The sequence below is a fragment of the Haliotis rufescens genome, unplaced genomic scaffold, assembly GCF_023055435.1.
Source record: "Haliotis rufescens isolate VD_foot unplaced genomic scaffold, xgHalRufe1.0.p SCAF_8, whole genome shotgun sequence".
Lineage (NCBI taxonomy): Eukaryota > Metazoa > Mollusca > Gastropoda > Lepetellida > Haliotidae > Haliotis > Haliotis rufescens.
The window spans coordinates 4,298,827-4,317,710 of NW_025964372.1; the positions used below are offsets into that span (position 1 = coordinate 4,298,827).

The 18,884-nt window shown below is 41.4% G+C and overlaps 1 protein-coding gene across 1 annotated transcript; it reads right to left on the reverse strand.

Annotated features, from left to right (window-relative positions):
* Nucleotides 1-9,510: 9,510 nt before the first annotated feature.
* LOC124112342 lies at nt 9,511-17,833 on the reverse strand. Its single transcript, XM_046472412.2, has 4 exons — nt 17,222-17,833; nt 14,075-15,235; nt 11,835-11,922; nt 9,511-10,827 (listed from the first exon to the last, which is right to left on the reverse strand). The coding sequence occupies exons 1-4, from the start codon at nt 17,295-17,297 to the stop codon at nt 10,272-10,274; spliced, it is 1,881 nt and encodes a 626-aa protein (XP_046328368.2). The 5' UTR covers nt 17,298-17,833; the 3' UTR covers nt 9,511-10,271.
* Nucleotides 17,834-18,884: the final 1,051 nt, after the last annotated feature.

The window sequence follows — 18,884 nt, forward strand, 5'->3', positions numbered from 1 at the left end:
TGCCTTCTGTGCACTGCGGACATCACACGCTTGTGAGTACAAGGGTCCGCGACGTTGATACATGGCGTCATGCTTCCGTGGGCCAGAGAAGATTTTTCACATTTCGGAAATAATGACTGATGATACACTTCAAAATAGAAATGATCTACATGTTCTTAATAAGTCATAAGTGGTTTGTTATCCTGTGTGTCGTTTTGTGTTTGGTGTAGGTACGAATGCACTAAGTTCAGCACCCATTCACGTGTACACTTAAGTTCGTTAATTTAAAAGTGAGGTATTGCCACTACTCATTGGAACTAAAACACATGTGAACAGGCGTTACTTACCTATATATGTTGCAGTGTGGACAGGCGTTACTTACCTATATATGTTGCAGTGTGGACAGGCGTTACTTACCTATATATGTTGCAGTGTGGACAGAGTGTGGTACTATACATGTTTGTAGCAGCATACAGCTTGAGACGTCATATATATCTGTTGTAGTGTGGAGAGATTGAGACATCCTATATATCTGTTGTAGTGTGGAGAGAGTGAGACATCATATACATCTGTTGTGTGGAGGGTAAGACGTCATATATATCTGTTGTAGTGCGGAGAGAGTGAGACATCCTATATATCTGTTGTAGTGTAGAGGGCGAGACGTCATATATATCTGTTGTAGTGTAGAGAGAGTGAGACATCCTATATATCTGTTGTGTGGAGGGTAAGACGTCATATATATCTGTTGTAGTGCGGAGAGATTGAGACATCCTATATATCTGTTGTGTGGAGGGTAAGACGTCATATATATCTGTTGTAGTGCGGAGAGATTGAGACATCCTATATATCTGTTGTGTGGAGGGTAAGACGTCATATATATCTGTTGTAGTGTGGAGAGAGTGAGACATCCTATATATCTGTTGTGTGGAGGGAGGGAGACGTCATATATATCTGTTGTAGTGCGGAGAGATTGAGACATCCTATATATCTGTTGTGTGGAGGGTAAGACGTCATATATATCTGTTGTAGTGTGGAGAGAGTGAGACATCCTATATATCTGTAGTATGGAGGGTAAGACGTCATATATATCTGTTGTAGTGTGGAGAGAGTGAGACATCCTATATATCTGTTGTGTGGAGGGTAAGACGTCATATATATCTGTTGTAGTGCGGAGAGATTGAGACATCCTATATATCTGTTGTGTGGAGGGAGGGAGTCGTCATATATATCTGTTGTAGTGTGGAGAGAGTGAGACATCCTATATATCTGTTGTGTGGAGGGTAAGACGTCATATATATCTGTTGTAGTGCGGAGAGAGTGAGACATCCTATATATCTGTTGTGTGGAGGGTAAGACGTCATATATATCTGTTGTAGTGTGGAGAGAGTGAGACATCCTATATATCTGTTGTAGTGTAGAGGGCGAGACGTCATATATATCTGTTGTGTGGAGGGAGGGAGTCGTCATATATATATCTGTTGTAGTGTGGAGAGAGTGAGACATCATATACATCTGTTGTAGTGCGGAGAGATTGAGACATCCTATATATCTGTTGTAGTGTATAGGGCGAGACGTCATATATATCTGTTGTGTGGAGGGAGGGAGTCGTCATATATGTCTGTTGTAGTGCGGAGAGAGTGAGACATCCTTTATATCTGTTGTAGTGTGGAGAGAGTGAGACATCCTTTATATCTGTTGTGTGGAGGGAGGGAGTCGTCATATATTTCTGTTGTAGTGTGGAGAGAGTGAGACATCATATACATCTGTTGTGTGGAGGGAGGGAGTCGTCATATATATATCTGTTGTTGTGTGGAGGGTGAGACATCCTATGTATCTGTTGTAGTGTGGAGAGAGTGAGACATCATATACATCTGTTGTGTGGAGGGAGGGAGTCGTCATGTATATATCTGTTGTAGTGTGGAGAGAGTGAGACATCCTATATATCTGTTGTAGTGTGGAGAGAGTGAGACATCCTTTATATATGTTGTGTGGAGAGAGTGAGACATCCTATATATCTGTTGTAGTGTGGAGAGAGTGAGACATCATATACATCTGTTGTGTGGAGGGAGGGAGTCGTCATATATATATCTGTTGTAGTGTGGAGAGAGTGAGACATCCTATACATCTGTTGTGTGGAGGGTAAGACGTCATATATATCTGTTGTAGTGTGGTGAGGTGAGGTGAAATTTGGTTTAACGTCGCGTCCAAGATTATTGCTCTTATATAGCGACGTGCATGTACGTGTGTGTGTTTGTGTGTCTGCTTGTACTAGTCCGGACTGATGCCGATTTATAGTGCTAGCACACTGAGATACCATGCCGCAGTTTAACATGAATACCCCACTCAGACACAGTATACTGACTCCGAGCCGACCAGTCCTTGCTTTAGCCCCTTAATGCCGAGCGCCAGACAGGGTAACAACAAGTACCATATTTTAACGTCTTTTGGTATGACGCGGTCGGGGATCGAACCCCGGACCTTCCGCTCTCCGGGCGGACGCTCTACCACAAGACTGTTGTAGTGTGGAGAGAGTGAGACATCCTATATATCTGTTGTAGTGTGGAGGGAGAGAGACATCCTATATATCTGTTGTAGTGTAGAGGGCGAGACGTCATATATATCTGTTGTGTGGAGGGAGGGAGTCGTCATATATATATCTGTTGTAGTGTGGAGAGAGTGAGACATCATATACATCTGTTGTAGTGTGGAGAGAGTGAGACATCATATACATCTGTTGTGTGGAGAGAGTGAGACATCCTATATATCTGTTGTAGTGTGGAGAGAGTGAGACATCCTATACATCTGTTGTGTGGAGAGAGTGAGACATCATATACATCTGTTGTGTGGAGGGAGGGAGTCGTCATATATATCTGTTGTAGTGTGGAGAGAGAGAGACATCCTATATATCTGTTGTAGTGTGGAGAGAGTGAGACATCATATACATCTGTTGTGTGGAGAGAGTGAGACATCATATACATCTGTTGTGTGGAGAGAGTGAGACATCATATACATCTGTTGTGTGAAGAGAGTGAGACATCATATACATCTGTTGTGTGGAGGGTGAGACATCATATACATCTGTTGTGTGGAGGGAGGGAGTCGTCATATATATCTGTTGTGTGGAGAGAGTGAGACATCCTATACATCTGTTGTAGTGTGGAGAGAGTGAGACATCATGTACATCTGTTGTAGTGTGGAGAGAGTGAGACATCCTATACATCTGTTGTGTGGAGAGAGTGAGACATCATATACATCTGTTGTGTGGAGAGAGTGAGACATCATATACATCTGTTGTGTGGAGAGAGTGATACATCATATACATCTGTTGTGTGGAGAGAGTGAGACATCATATACATCTGTTGTGTGGAGGGTGAGACATCATATACATCTGTTGTGTGGAGGGAGGGAGTCGTCATATATATCTGTTGTAGTGTGGAGAGAGTGAGACATCCTATACATCTGTTGTGTGGAGAGAGTGAGACATCATATACATCTGTTGTGTGGAGAGAGTGAGACATCATATACATCTGTTGTGTGGAGAGAGTGAGACATCATATACATCTGTTGTGTGGAGAGAGTGAGACATCATATACATCTGTTGTGTGGAGGGTGAGACATCATATACATCTGTTGTGTGGAGGGAGGGAGTCGTCATATATATCTGTTGTGTGGAGAGAGTGAGACATCCTATACATCTGTTGTAGTGTGGAGAGAGTGAGACATCATGTACATCTGTTGTAGTGTGGAGAGAGTGAGACATCCTATACATCTGTTGTGTGGAGAGAGTGAGACATCATATACATCTGTTGTGTGGAGAGAGTGAGACATCATATACATCTGTTGTGTGGAGAGAGTGATACATCATATACATCTGTTGTGTGGAGAGAGTGAGACATCATATGCATCTGTTGTGTGGAGGGTGAGACATCATATACATCTGTTGTGTGGAGGGAGGGAGTCGTCATATATATCTGTTGTAGTGTGGAGAGAGAGAGACATCCTATATATCTGTTGTAGTGTGGAGAGAGTGAGACATCATATATGTCGGTTCTAGTATGGAGGGTAAGACGTCATATATATCTGTTGTAGTGTGGAGAGAGTGAGACATCCTATACATCTGTTGTGTGGAGGGTAAGACGTCATATATATCTGTTGTAGTGTGGAGAGAGTGAGACATCATATACATCTGTTGTGTGGAGGGAGGGAGACGTCATATATATATATCTGTTGTAGTGTGGAGAGAGTGAGACATCATATACATATGTTGTGTGGAGGGAGGGAGTCGTCATATATTTCTGTTGTAGTGTGGAGAGAGTGAGACATCATATACATCTGTTGTGTGGAGGGAGGGAGTCGTCATATATATCTGTTGTAGTGTGGAGAGAGAGAGACATCATATATATCTGTTGTAGTGTGGAGAGAGTGAGACATCATATATGTCGGTTCTAGTATGGAGGGTGAGACGTCATATATATCTGTTGTAGTGTGGAGAGAGTGAGACATCATATACATCTGTTGTGTGGAGAGAGTGAGACATCATATACATCTGTTGTGTGGAGGGAGGGAGTCGTCATATATATCTGTTGTAGTGTGGAGAGAGAGAGACATCCTATATATCTGTTGTAGTGTGGAGAGAGTGAGACATCATATATGTCGGTTCTAGTATGGAGGGTGAGACGTCATATATATCTGTTGTAGTGTGGAGAGAGTGAGACATCATATACATCTGTTGTGTGGAGAGAGTGAGACATCCTATATATCTGTTGTAGTGTGGAGAGAGTGAGACATCATATATATCTGTTGTAGTGTGGAGAGAGTGAGACATCATATACATCTGTTGTGTGGAGAGAGTGAGACATCATATACATCTGTTGTGTGGAGGGAGGGAGTCGTCATATATATCTGTTGTAGTGTAGAGAGAGAGAGACATCCTATATATCTGTTGTAGTGTGGAGAGAGTGAGACATCATATACATCTGTTGTGTGGAGAGAGTGAGACATCCTATATATCTGTTGTAGTGTGGAGAGAGTGAGACATCATATACATCTGTTGTGTGGAGGGTAAGACGTCATATATATCTGTTGTAGTGTGAAGAGAGTGAGACATCATATACATCTGTTGTGTGGAGGGAGGGAGTCGTCATATATATCTGTTGTAGTGCGGAGAGATTGAGACATCCTATATATCTGTTGTGTGGAGGGTGAGACGTCATATATATCTGTTGTAGTGTGGGGAGAGTGAGACATCCTATATATCTGTTGTAGTGTGGAGGGTGAGACGTCATATATATCTGTTGTAGTGTCGAGAGAGTGAGACATCCTATATATCTGTTGTAGTGTGGAGAGAGTGAGACATCTATATATCTGTTCTAGTGTTGAGATAGTGACCCGTCATATGTGTCTGTTCTAGTGTGGAGGGTGAGACATCATATACATCTGTTGTAGTGTGGAGAGAGTGAGGCATCATATACATCTGTTGTAGTGTGGAGGGTGAGACGTCATATATATCTGTTGTAGTGTGGAGAGAGTGAAACATCATACATCTGTTGTAGTGTGAAGAGAGTGAGACAACATATATATATCTGTTGCAGTGTGGAGAGATTGAGACATCATATATATCAAATGCATTGTTTAGAGAGTGAGATATCGCATATATCTCTTGTAGTGTAGAGAGTGAGACATTGCTCTCCTGTATGTCGTATTGTGTAGTGTGTAGGTACGAATGCACTCAATTCAGCATACACTCGCGAGTACACTTAAGTTCGTTATCTGAAAGAGAAGTATTTACCACACCCTAGTTGCATGACACAGCTATTCATTGAAAGTTTCCTTAACAAAATGGCGTTAAACACCAATTCTACGACGAATTTGCAAATTACCTTGTGTACAATTTATAGGTTACAAAAGCAAAGGTGTTGCTACTATAGTTTGTGGCTAAGTTATAGATTTTAGCTCTTCTCCGTGCTTTTAGTGCCTGTCATAACTGGACCAGTATTAGTCCCAGAAATATAGTTACTTTTTGAGCAATTGAGTTTTTACTGTAGGGTTTCTATTTTAATTGGGTTATTACATTTTTTTCAATTGGTAACCAAAATTTTTTCACTCATCTATTCATCACTCTATTGGGTTTTCCCAAAATTAGTGAACATTTTAAGATTAAAAACAAATGAAATAATGTTTTAGATGTATGTAACTGTTCTAAATATATAGGCTTGACTCGGAAAGTAAATTAGCTCGAAATTGTGTTTCGGAAATTAGCTGCTTTGTACGCAAGTTAATTGAAAGTAATTGGGTTTTGAATATGTTTGGGGGTATTTTACGCAAATACCCTGCTTATCTGTAACTCTGTAATAAACATATAAAATCCAAATGGAACCCAGAACGCTACTTAATTTCAGGCAACCCAGCCTTCCCAAATCATAATAGACTTGAGTTGGATTCATTTTTTAATATAGTCTTGGGTCTGGGAGACAGGGGGGGGGGGCACGGGTGTCCCAGTCGTCTAAGGCGCCGCGATTCGCTGTGCAGAGTTGCGTCCCTTGGGCACGCCAGAAACCTATGATTGTGGATTCGATTCCCGGTTCGCCTCGATTATGTTTCTAGGTTTGTCAGCACCATACCCGTGCTCATGGGTTTCACCGAAGTGGTAAACGTCTGAAACCTGCATCACTTCGGGCTTTCCTCCCACATTAAGCTGACACGCCGCGATATAACTGGAATACTGTTAAAAGCGGAGTTAAACCCAACTTACTCACTCACTCACTCACTGGGAGACAAGCTATAATTTCGAGTGAAGTATTTGCAGTAATAAAAACTCCTGGGGCATATAAAGCGCCATATCTTGTTTGAAGGCAGATGTCGTGATTTCGTAATTGAGATTGATAACCCAATCAAAGCATTGAACCCAGCCCTAGCCGCTTCGCTAATTACATGAGCTGATGACCCGTGAAGATCCGGGGTAGAATAGGTCTTCAGCAACCAATGCTTGCCGTCAAAGGCGACTATGCTTGTCGTAAGAGGCGACTAACGGTATCGGGTGTTCAAGACTCGCCGACATGGTTCATGCATGTCATCGTATCCCAACTACGTTGATCGATGCTCATGATGTCAGTCACTGGAATGCCTCATGAAGACTCGATTATAGACAGACCTGGAAAAAGCTGTTAAACAACAAAGCAACAACATCTATGTTTGAATTTGTATTATTCTGTTAAACTGAATAAACTCAATTGGGTTATGCTGTGGATCGCGTCGATGTCTGCCCATTTACACAGGACAGTGAAATATTTCCATTCAAATCAAACGAGTTTTTAAAAAGTCATAAGCCGCAAGTGGTAAATAAAAAACTAAGCTTACCCCCGCGTAATACCAAGTTTGAATAACTTTTCTCTCGTTTCATAAATTTGGCATTTCACGGGAGCTCGTTTAGTGTTCTATATATCTCACACATGCGAAATGTCACGTGAAAACCAGGTTTGGATAAAAATGAAATATGTTTCAGACAATAAATCTTTATAACTTGTGAACTCATCTGTAACATGTGTCAACGCGTTATTCAAAATCCGCATTGCATTATGTTATTGGTTATTATAATCGCTCTGATGCCTCTGAATATTGTTTGGTACACGAAGAGGATGCAAAATTGAAAACAATATAATTTCATCCTTATCTCAACTAAACGCATGGCATAGTGCCCACTGATATGGATCAACATGGACACCCCGGTATAGGCACTATTTTGGTATCATTAGCAATATGACCGCCTCCGTGGTCTAGTGGTAGCGCGTCCGCCCGGATAGCGGAAGGTTCGGGGTTCGATCCCCGGCCGCGTCGTACCAAAAGACGTTAAAAGATGGTACTTGTTGTTAACCTGTCTGGCGTTCGGCATTAAGGGGCTAAAACTAGGACTGGTCGGCTCGGAGTCAGTATACTGTGTCTGAGTGGAGTATTCATGTTAAACTGCAGCATGGTATCTCAGTGAGCGGCATCAGTCCGGACTAGTACAAGCAGCCACACACGCATACACGTGCATGCGCGTCGCTATATAAGAGCAATAATCTTGGACGCGACGTTAAACCCGATTTAACCTCACCTCACACATAAGCACTGATAACCGTCACAGTGTGTGTCTATTCCACGGGTGCCATACAATAGCGTTATTCTGTATAATAGCTAAAATACATAAAGTTTTCATCAAACGCATGTTATCAGATATGAGCGGGCCACTGTAACTTGATAATGCGCTCATATTGCTTGACGACGGGCCATTATCACGCCCGTTGTTTGGTGACGTCATAGGGACGTTCAATCAGTGACATTCGTTGTCTGTTGATTGCAGTCAATTGTTGTTTATTTTTATTTCATAACAAAGTCTATCCAGTTTGTTACAATAACGGTAACTCTTTCGTCGCACGCTTAATGGAAGACCTCGGACTTCTGCAACTGATAATGCCCTGAAAAATAGCGTTACCCTTAAACGTTTGATCGCCGCGAAAGCAACAAGTTTGATGATGCGGTGAAAATAAACATACTCATACTGGTCCAGACTCAAAGAAATTCAAAGAACTCGGCACCGTGGGGATTCTGGGTAAGAAGCAACTTTGAGGCGACACGGTGGAATGGGTGGTCAGGCTCGCTGACTTGGTTGATGCATGTCATCGTATCCCAATTGCGTGGATCGATGCTCATGACGTCTAATACTAGAGTGTCTGATCCAGACTCGATTATTTACAGGCCGCTGTCACAAAACAGGAATGTTGCGGGGCGTAGAAAAACAAACAAACAAATCAATATGTATAAACGAAACACAACAAACGTAGTGTTGGATGGTAAATACATTTTAATATATTCTAATAAATAAATAATTCATACTTCTATTCGATAAAGTTCCTTGAGACTATTTCCAGCCTAAATAGGGATGCGTGAGGGAGCTTTACGCCGTTTTAAACAATATGCCAGCCATATTGAACTGTGGTTACCAAAAATGGGCTTCACGCATTCTGTCCAAGCACGGATTCAAACCCGGGCCTTCGGCGTGACGAGGGAACGCTTTCACCACTAGGCTACCCATCACCGAAAATTTAATTAGGAAGACATCAAGTGCAATTTATTTAGTTCGATAATCATATTTATTCCCGTCCGCTTTCTGAAGGCACTTAGGTCTCAGATCTCACATATTTTCCCTTGTGCTACCTTCACTGGCATGGCACCACACTGTATTTACCAAGGAGTAAACGCCATCATAAATTTCACAACAGCGACCAACACTAAAACAAATACTTCTTTATCAAACTTGAAACGAGGTGACAAAGGTGGTTACATCTACAAGGAAACAACTTAATTGTAAGCAGTTGTAAGCAATTGTAAGCATTGATTTACGACCAAGTTGGTTGGTTGGTTTGTTGTTTAACGCCGCACTCAGCACTATTCCAGCTATATGACGGCGGTCTGTAAATAATCGAGTCTGGACCAGACAATCCAATGATTGATATCATGAGCATCGATCCACGCAACTGGGATCGATGACATGTATCAACCAAATCTGACCACCCGATCCCGTTAGTCGCCTTTTACGACAAGCATAGTCACCTTTTACGGCAAGCATGGGTTGCTGAAGACCTATTCTACCCCGGAATTTTCACGGGTCTGGAGACCAAGTAATGTTTATCGGGGTGCATATTGTAAACAATGTATATTAATACACTCTAAACGTGTTTATGTCCTTTGATAACAATCGCGTGCGGCGTAAACAAAGACAATCAAAATACAAATCTTTACATTATTTTGTTTCCACTGAGTACAATTCTGAAGTTGAGAGAATCGAACCTAGGAATCAGGCGTGACGAGCGACTGCTCTAACCACTGAACTACCCCACCATCGCGATACTTAATTGAATCTGCTTTTACGTTCCGTGTTTAATTAACTCGCGTGGCTGTTTAAGTTAGATTGGTTTTGATACTATTACGTGATGATAACGCTTGCCCGGTTTGTTTTCGGAGTTCGCTTTTGCAAAACGCTTTAAATTTCACCACGGGCATGGTGATGACAATGGAGGTGACGATGATGATGAGTGAGTGAGTGAGTTTGGTTTTACGCCGCGTTTAGCAATATTCCGGCAATATCATGGCGGGGGACACCAGAAATGGGCTTCACACATTGTACCCATGTCGGGAATCGAACCCGGGTCCTCGACGTGACGAGCGAACGCTTTAACCACTTAACCACCCCACGTTGATGATTATGATGATGATGGTGATGGAGGCGATGATTATGATAATGGATGTGGTCCGCATTATAATTTGACGATTCTGAAGCCATAGTGGCTGTCATATAGGGGTTCGTCGTAGTCTCTATTGGCATCCATAGGTCTCTCTATCAACTCTCGGGGTCTCTCCATCACTTCTCGGGATCTCTCAATCACTTCTCGGGGTCGCTCCACCCATTCTCGCGTTCTCTCCATCACTTCTCGGGGTCGCTCCAACCATTCTCGGGGTCTCTCTGTCAATTCACGGGGTCTCTCAATCACTTCTCGGGGTCTCTCCATCCATTCTCGGGGTCTCTCTATCAATTCACGGGGTCTCTCAAGCACTTCTCGGGGTCTCTCAACCCATTCTCGGGGTCTCTCCATCACTTCTCGGGGTCTCTCAATCACTTCTCGGGGTCGCTCCACCCATTCTCGGGGTCTCTTAATCACTTCTCGGGGCCGCTCCACCACCACCAAGTCTCGGGGCCTCTCGATCAACTCCAGGGGTCTCTCTTTAAACTCTTTGGCTCCGCTGTCGCGAGACACATAGGTGTGACGGGAAGTGACGCTCTTTGACCTCAGCTTCTTTCCAGACCTCCTCAGCCTGAAACATTACACACTAACGTTACGAAAGACAATAAAACCTTTATAAGTAGTGTATTGGGCGTATAACTGCATAAATAACTCATTTAACATTTATAAGAAATGATATACTTGGGATAACACTTTCTGAGTAAAGTACAGATTCTCGTTATATTTTGGGTTGAGTCCCGCCCGGGATTCGAACCCACACTGCCCTGGTGAGGCACCTAATCGCCAACCCACAAAGTCAGACAATCAAGTGATTGACGTCTAATGAAGATGTTTTTAAATGGAAAATTTTAAGGACATGAGAATTGGAAACAAGTATAAGCAACTGCAATTCAAAATTCTACACTCCATCATTCCTTGTAATCAGTATTTAAATAGAATTAACATTAAAGAAAGTAATGTATGTGAACATTGTGGTAGTATAGATACTGTTAGACATTACATGTTTTACTGTTCAAATGTATTACCCTTTTGGATAGAATTCTTTAAGTGGGGAAGGTTAATGAACATAATCAGATTTATGATAATTACAGAGATATTGTATTGTATGGTATAGAAGGAGGCGCAGAAGAGTGTACTTTGATGAATTATTTACTACTGCTAGCAAAGTATATTGTGTACAGATGTAAAGTAACTGAAACTGCCTTTTTAGAATATTTAAAAGAAATACAATACAAAGTACTACAGTATAACAATGTTAATCTTGCAGAAAAAATTAAATGTGTACTGAATAATTAGATGAGTATTATTGCTTTAAGCAACTCAAACCCCAATATAAACCCTGGTATGCCAGTCCACGTGGCAATGTACAGGGCCATGTAAAATCGTGGACAATAAACATGAATAAATGATGTAAAAAAAAAAATTAAAAAAAAAACAAAAGTGACTGACGTCTTGAGCATCTATCAACGCAATTGGGATACGATGACATGCACCAACCACCCTTTCCACCGTGTCGCCTCTAAGCTACTTCGTACCCAGAGTCCCCACGGTGCCGAGTTCTTTGAATTTAAAACTTACATCATGATAGTCAGGAGGGCGACGAAAAGCAAACCAAATAGAGCAAGTCCACAGATCAGGCCGATGAAAAGGGCGTCGTTGTTGTCGGCTAAAATAAGAAAATTATTGTCAACACATATTTGTCCATAAAAACCATCATTTCAAAAATTATTTAGCTGTAATCTTCCCGTCGGCAACTTATTGTACAGTAAAACCACGCAAACTGCAAACGTTTCGTTGATCATTGAGTTATCCACTCAGGCACTATTGGAGCGGGTATCGATCCATTTATTGTTTTAATTCCATCTTTGTTTTAATTATTTATTGTTTTAATTCCATATTTGTTATTAATTATTTATTATTAATTCCCTTTGGGCAGATCATACGATGTATATTTTTGAGTGAAATCAACAGCTGTCGTCTATTATGAGTGGCCTTAACGCCGCTTTCAACAGTAGTTCCACTTTGTCACGGCGTGTCAGCTTTATGTAGGAGGCCCGTCAGAAGTGACGTTTACCACTTTGTGAAACCTACGGGAACGGGTATGGTGGTGACAAACCTAGAAACATAATCAGGGCGTATCTAGGATTCTGCCTATCGGTGTCATCATATTACGTCTATATATGCTCTGAAATATCCGGTTATCTATGTTCTAGTTTTCACGTCCATGTTCTTCCAATAGTTAATTTATGCTCTACCTTTGCAGTCTATCTATTCCTACTATTCTTAATCTATGTAATACCTTTGTCTACCTTTGCTCTACGTTCCTGCCAATTTATGCTCTACTCTTCTCTGTATGTTAAACTATTTACTATGCTCTGCTTTTATGTCAATCTATGATCCACTATTGTCTTTGTATTTTCCACTTTTCTGTCTGTGGTCTATTTTTCTTTCTATCTGTGCTCTACTTTTCCTCTATGCTCTACATTTCTGTCTATGCTCTACATTTGTCTATGCTCTACGTTTCTATCTATGCTCTACTTTTCTGTCTATCTGTTCTTTTCTGTCTTTGCTCTACCTTTCTGTCTATGCTCTACTTTTCTGTCTATCTACGCTTTTTCTGTCTATGCTCTACTTTTCTGTCTATCTGTTCTTTTCTGTCTATGCTCTACCTTTCTGTCTATGCTCTACTTTTCTGTCTATCTACGCTTTATTTTTCTGTCTATGCTCTACTTTTCTGTCTATCTATGCTCTACTTTTTTCTTTGTTCTACCTTTCTGTCTATGCTCTATTTTTTTATCTATCTATGCTCTACTTTTCTCTGTCAATGCTCTACTTTTCTCTGTCTATCTATGTAATATACTGAAATATATGTGGTCATCATCATAATGGATCGACGCACAACCCATTGCAAAGGTGAATACGACTTCCAACCTTCAACCTACATGCGGGGATAAGCAATTCATGTTGACATTTCGTATGTAAAGATTATGTGAAGACCGGTTTGTCCGTCGTCCGTCATGCGTCATCCGCCTTAAAAATCTCAGAAACCACTGGACCATTGAATTTTAAACTCCACATACTTGTTTCCACCAAAATGATGTTCAAGACGTTCGTATCCGATTTTAAACATGGCCGTCGCGGCGGCCATATTGAATAACCTCAAAATGGAAATTTTGATCAAAATGTCATACTTTCGTGTGTAGTTGATAGTGGCCTTCAACACATGCGTTCTATTTTGGCGATATTTTGGAGGCCATATTGAAAATAATATTTATGACCATTATTCCGTCATTTTTTTCAAAATGTAATGAAAACTGGGTACACATGTAGTTAGTTGTGGGCTTTTATCGCAGTCATTTCAACTTGATTGACCATTGCCATACTACCCGCCAATATGAGGCTCGCGAAATAAGCCAACATTGTTACCACTGAGCTACCCCACATCCCCTTTACCATCATCATTTTGGTTGTTGTTTTACGCCGCATTCGGCAATATTCCAGATATATGACGGGGGCTTGGAAATAATCGAGTCTGAATCAGACAATAAATTGATTGATATTTTGAGCAAAGATCGCGATGAAGTCGACCGAGCCTGACCTTCCGATCTATTACGACCACCACAGATTGCTGGGGACCAATTCTAAGCCGGAACCCTCACAGAGTTCAACCATCAACGAATCAACCATTAGTATATGGGCAGTTTGGTTGCATTTCCGAAAAATGAAGGGTTTCATACGAATTCGCTGACAAAAATACAAATTTCACCAAACGCTGCATCTCAACGCCGATTGGTTGAATGACTCCACTATGAACTTACATGATAACGCGGCGGGTGAATTCAATACAGTGGGGTCGCCAGTGTTCGCCACGTCGTAGCCGCTGTTGTAGACGCTGTCTGCCATATAGCCGAGGACGGTGAATTTGCTGACGGTGGAGGTGATGGACGTTGAGGATGAAGAGCCCGGTACAACACACGTGCCGACCTTGTACCCGCTTCCCGCAATGTTCTGCCACACTATTGGCAGAGTAGAAGCCGATTGTTTGACCAAGATGTCTGAAGCGCCCAGTGTGGTCAGAATCTTCAACAGACACCTGTCAGGATGGTACAGCTGAGCCTCATTAGTATAGAAAGATGTTGGGGGTATTCGGAGGAAGCCGCTGTACTGGGAACCTCGTCTGCAAAGCATTGCCATCACGGCACTGTTCGACGTAATGTAAAGGCTATCGTTTCGGTTTATAGTCTGCTGAAGGCGGTTATCAGCGCCCAGTACTGACGTGACTCCGTTCGACGTTATTTGAGTGTTGCTAGATTCACCGACGACCTGGAGTTGATATATCATGACGTTATCATCAACAGCTACAACAAACTCCTTCCCATGATGCTTCACCGGCAACAACTGCTCGTAAACGACTTTGTAAGTGCCACTGAAAACTGCAACGTTTTGATCTGCGTTAATTTTTGTTCCCGTCAAATCGGCGTCAGCGTAGAGCGTCAACGTCTGATATGGATCTAAGGTCTGACTAATGGTACCTCCATTCCTGTATACAGTGCTTAGGAAGGTAACACTAGCGGTGCCTGCTAGCGTTAAACTGATTTGAACAGTTGTTCTTTGACTGTGCGCGGCAACGACCAACACTTTGTAAGCGCCATTGGTGGTGATGCATGACGACAAAATGTACGTCGTGCCCAGCGCGGTGACCGGGAGTGGGGAAAAGTAAGAGAAACCATTGTGGCTGTGGACGTTGACGCTGTCGCTCCCAGTGTTGACGAGAATGGATTTGTATTCCACGCCAGCTAATGTCGTCATGCTGGAGTCAATGATGAAGCTGTCGCTACCGTAGCCAGCGAGCTGACGGTTTACTTTCTCCTGCCCTAGGTGGGGGTACCGGATCCTCCACGACCCCCCAGCCGCGCTGGCTGCTGCATAGATAGTGGCGGTGCTCTTGCTGTCTATCTGAGCCAGTAGATATTCATAACCTGTGAAAACAACTGATTATCAACAATACAGAAAACATAGGTTGTTAGATCCATATATTTAGCAATGGGTAAAAATATATTTCTTAGGGACCGTACACTTGACTCTGTGTGTGTGTGTGTGTGTGTGTGTGTGTGTGTGCAACAACAATTACATTGTTGCAAAGTGTGTTTAATATTTTTTAAAGATAGGCTTATAGAAATAAAAGAAATAGAAAAAACATATGTACATTAACATTCGTGTCTCAAACCTTTTTGCCTCAAATATACACATAAATAAATATAAAATCAATGTGTAGACTGACTGAAAGTTTCATTTTGGCAATTCAAAAAACACCTAAACAATTCAGTCATTTTACAAATTGACTGAGCAAAGGGTCCATTTATTTTATAATGATAACGAATTCAAAATGTTGTGATGTTGAATTTCGTTACCCACTGCCTAAAAATGATAGGATTAAAAGAAAACAAAAGTCATTGTACACTATCTTATTATTTGGCTTCTAATCCTAGCATGATTGTGGTGTTTTAAGCCCTCCTGAACGTCTTGATGATTTTAGTCATTCTGTCAAAAGATTAAAATATCCAGGCACATTTTAAATTGCCTAAGTGAATCACATTTTACACATTGACAACATAAATGTGTAAAAAGAGGTTTTAGTCCGCATGATAAGGTAAAGCCGCATGGTCATAAGGGTGGGGTGGTGTGTTTGTGTACGTGGGAGAGGTTTGGGTTGGGGGTGGGGGTGGGGTCGACTTTTGGTCTGTTGATGGTGTGTAGACATACACATCATAAACACTCCCCAGGTGTGCATCGGTATCGCTTCTTGACGTAATGATATGTATTTAGGTGTTTAAGTGCAGGCACTTGATCAGTCTTTTCGGGTGACGTCCGTCGTGTCTGAGAAAGAAGAGTGGGCGATTATTTAGCTTAGTATTGGGTGCCCTGAGAGGGTCACGCTTGAGTTCACATTGTTTAATTCACTGACTTAACTTCTTGAACTAGGGCGGTGGGGTAGCCTGATTGTTAAAGCATATGAAGGCCCAACATAGGTACAGTGTTTGTATTAATGATTTTAAACCTTATTGCCAAGATTCTACCCCAAAATATTGTTTTCTTACATTGGCTTATATACTATACGATGTATACATGATTGATGTAAACATAGTGTATGTTATACACTGTTTACGTAGACATACAGTGTAAACATTTATAAACATAATATAGATATTATCTGTATACATGATATGCTAGTATATACGATACATATAGTGGATGTGTGTACTGTGCGAATATTAAGTGAGTGAGTGTGGTTTTACGCCGCTTTTAGCAATATTCCAGCAATAACACAGAAGGGGGACTACAGAAATGGGCTTCATACGTTGTACCCATGTGGGGAATCGAACCCGGGTTTTCGGCGTGACGAGCAAACGCTTTAACTACTAGGCTACACCACTGCCACGGTGAATATTAAGGACATATCCGTGACGCTACGTCAAAAACATTGCCTAAAGTGACAATATTATACAGTCAACTACGGTTATAACGAACACGCTTATAACGAACTGACGGATACAACGAACTTATATGGTCCCGACTATTTGCTGTAGTTATGCTGTATATAAGCTTATTACGAACTACGGTTATAAAGAACTAAAATTAGTAGTCCCTTTGAGTTCGTTATAAACGTAGTTTACTGTATATTGTTCTGAGACTCCAACACCCCGTATTTCCAACCCTGATGTGCAGTCAATCCCGTCTTAACCGAGGTTAACGATGAGGTGTTAAGTTACAGTTAACTAACTAAAGCCCCATTCACATGGACAAAATTTACTCATGTAAGAAAATGCGTTCACATGCCACCATAAGTAAATTTACTTATGTAAGAATATATACTCACGTAAGTAAAAGTGTCCATGTGAATGGGGCTTTAGTGTCTCTAACAGTATGGTATTATAGTTAACATTATACCAGAAACAAACACTTACCCAGAGCACTTTCAAAGACTAGAAGAAGCTCAAAGACGAACAGTACCGGTCCATCAAACACTCGTATTCTCGACATGACAGGTTATCTCAGTCTTTCAGTCACAGTCAAAGCGCACTTGATATGTCACCGAGTTTATCCAGCGGGGCGGCGATGTGAGATGAGAGAAGGAATATTGTATATGTGCATATGCGAACAACAACTTAGATCAAATGACAACTTCGTCCTTTCTAACCGTCACACCATGCCTGGGCGTTCCTGTCTTGGTTGGTAAATTCTCAAAAGAGATTTTTAATAGGGACAAAAGAGTAGCGACGTCAATGAAAGTATAGTCTTCACACGACCTAAAGGAGCATGACATCGGGTAGTTGCCTTTCGTTATACATCATCGATTTTATTTATAAATTTAAAATGCATTTTTTTTACAGAAACCTAGCAATCTTGGCAAGGTAATTAAATCTGATTATCAACCATGTGAAGTAGGTCAGAAATTTAAACAGCTATAATTTGTATCAATATGACATATGTAGTATATAATATATTCTATGAATTTAATGAGACTGTCCAACATATTGTCATTTGATGTCCAGCCTTGGCACAAACGTATCTTATGGAGTGGCTCGATCCGGGTTGGAATAGGTCTTCAGCAAACCATGCTTGCTGTAAAAGGCGACAATGCTTGTCGTTAGAGGCGACTAACGGGATCGGGTGGTCAGGCTCGCTGACTTGGTTGATGCATGTCATCGTTTCCCAATTGCGTAGATCGATGCTCATGATGTCAGTCACTGGATTGTCTGGTCTAGACTCGATATTTACAGACTGCCGTCAAATAGCTGGAATATTGCTGAGTGGGGCGTTAAACAACAAACAAACTTGGGAGAGGAATCATTGACCATCTTGTGGAAGGTCAGCCCTATAGGTACCTAGGGATGCAGGTAAGGGCCAAACTCCAGAATGTCCATGTCAAGGAAAAACTTCGAGTAGAGTACAAATGTAGACTTAAGAAAATCAGATAGAGTTCAGAGCTATAAAATACAGTCAAAGTCACAAAAACGTGTGTTTTACCCATTCTTTGGTGTTGTTGATTGGACGAAACACGAAATTAAGGGTATTGACAACCTCCCACGAAAAATGATGTCAGACAATAGATCCCACCACCCTTGCTCTTCCCTCAATCCTTATAATAACCAATTATAATTGGAGCGCGGATTTGATTAATGTGAATGCTATTCATGATAGAATTGTAATTCACATTTATTTATCTTATAGTCCTCTTGTGAAGCATGTCAAGACTTTTGATGAAAACAAGGCATTCCAGTTTCCTTAAATGAGCCAAGGATGTCTCAATGTTAATGATGATTTGTTGATGATTCTATACTGCTGGACTGTACAGAAATGAGTGTCAACCAAGAAGTGCCATATCAAATCGTCCAACACAGCTTTTCAAGGACAACCTATCTGATCGACGACTGCATCGAGTTTATGTCAAATGTGTTGAGAAGAGCAGCAACCCTGCGAAGGATAGGCTTTCTGTTTGCTGCTCATGACCAGGCACTTCACACTTGAAACAGTCAATGTGTGATTTTGCATTTAAATGTAAACATACAAGAGCCATCAGAAGATGACAAATCCCCCTGGTCCAACAAATTCGAAAGAAAAAATAAT

Bases quoted from the DNA above. Each gene is read 5' to 3' on its own strand.
- LOC124112342 (XM_046472412.2), bottom strand. From the start codon at position 17,297: ATGTCGAGAATACGAGTGTTTGATGGACCGGTACTGTTCGTCTTTGAG. The intron at 15,236-17,221 runs GTAAGTGTTTGT...TTGTTTTCACAG, and splicing joins AGTCTTTGAAAGTGCTCTGG to GTTATGAATATCTACTGGCT. The intron at 10,828-11,834 runs GTAAGTTTTAAA...GTAATGTTTCAG, and splicing joins GCCCTCCTGACTATCATGAT to GCTGAGGAGGTCTGGAAAGA.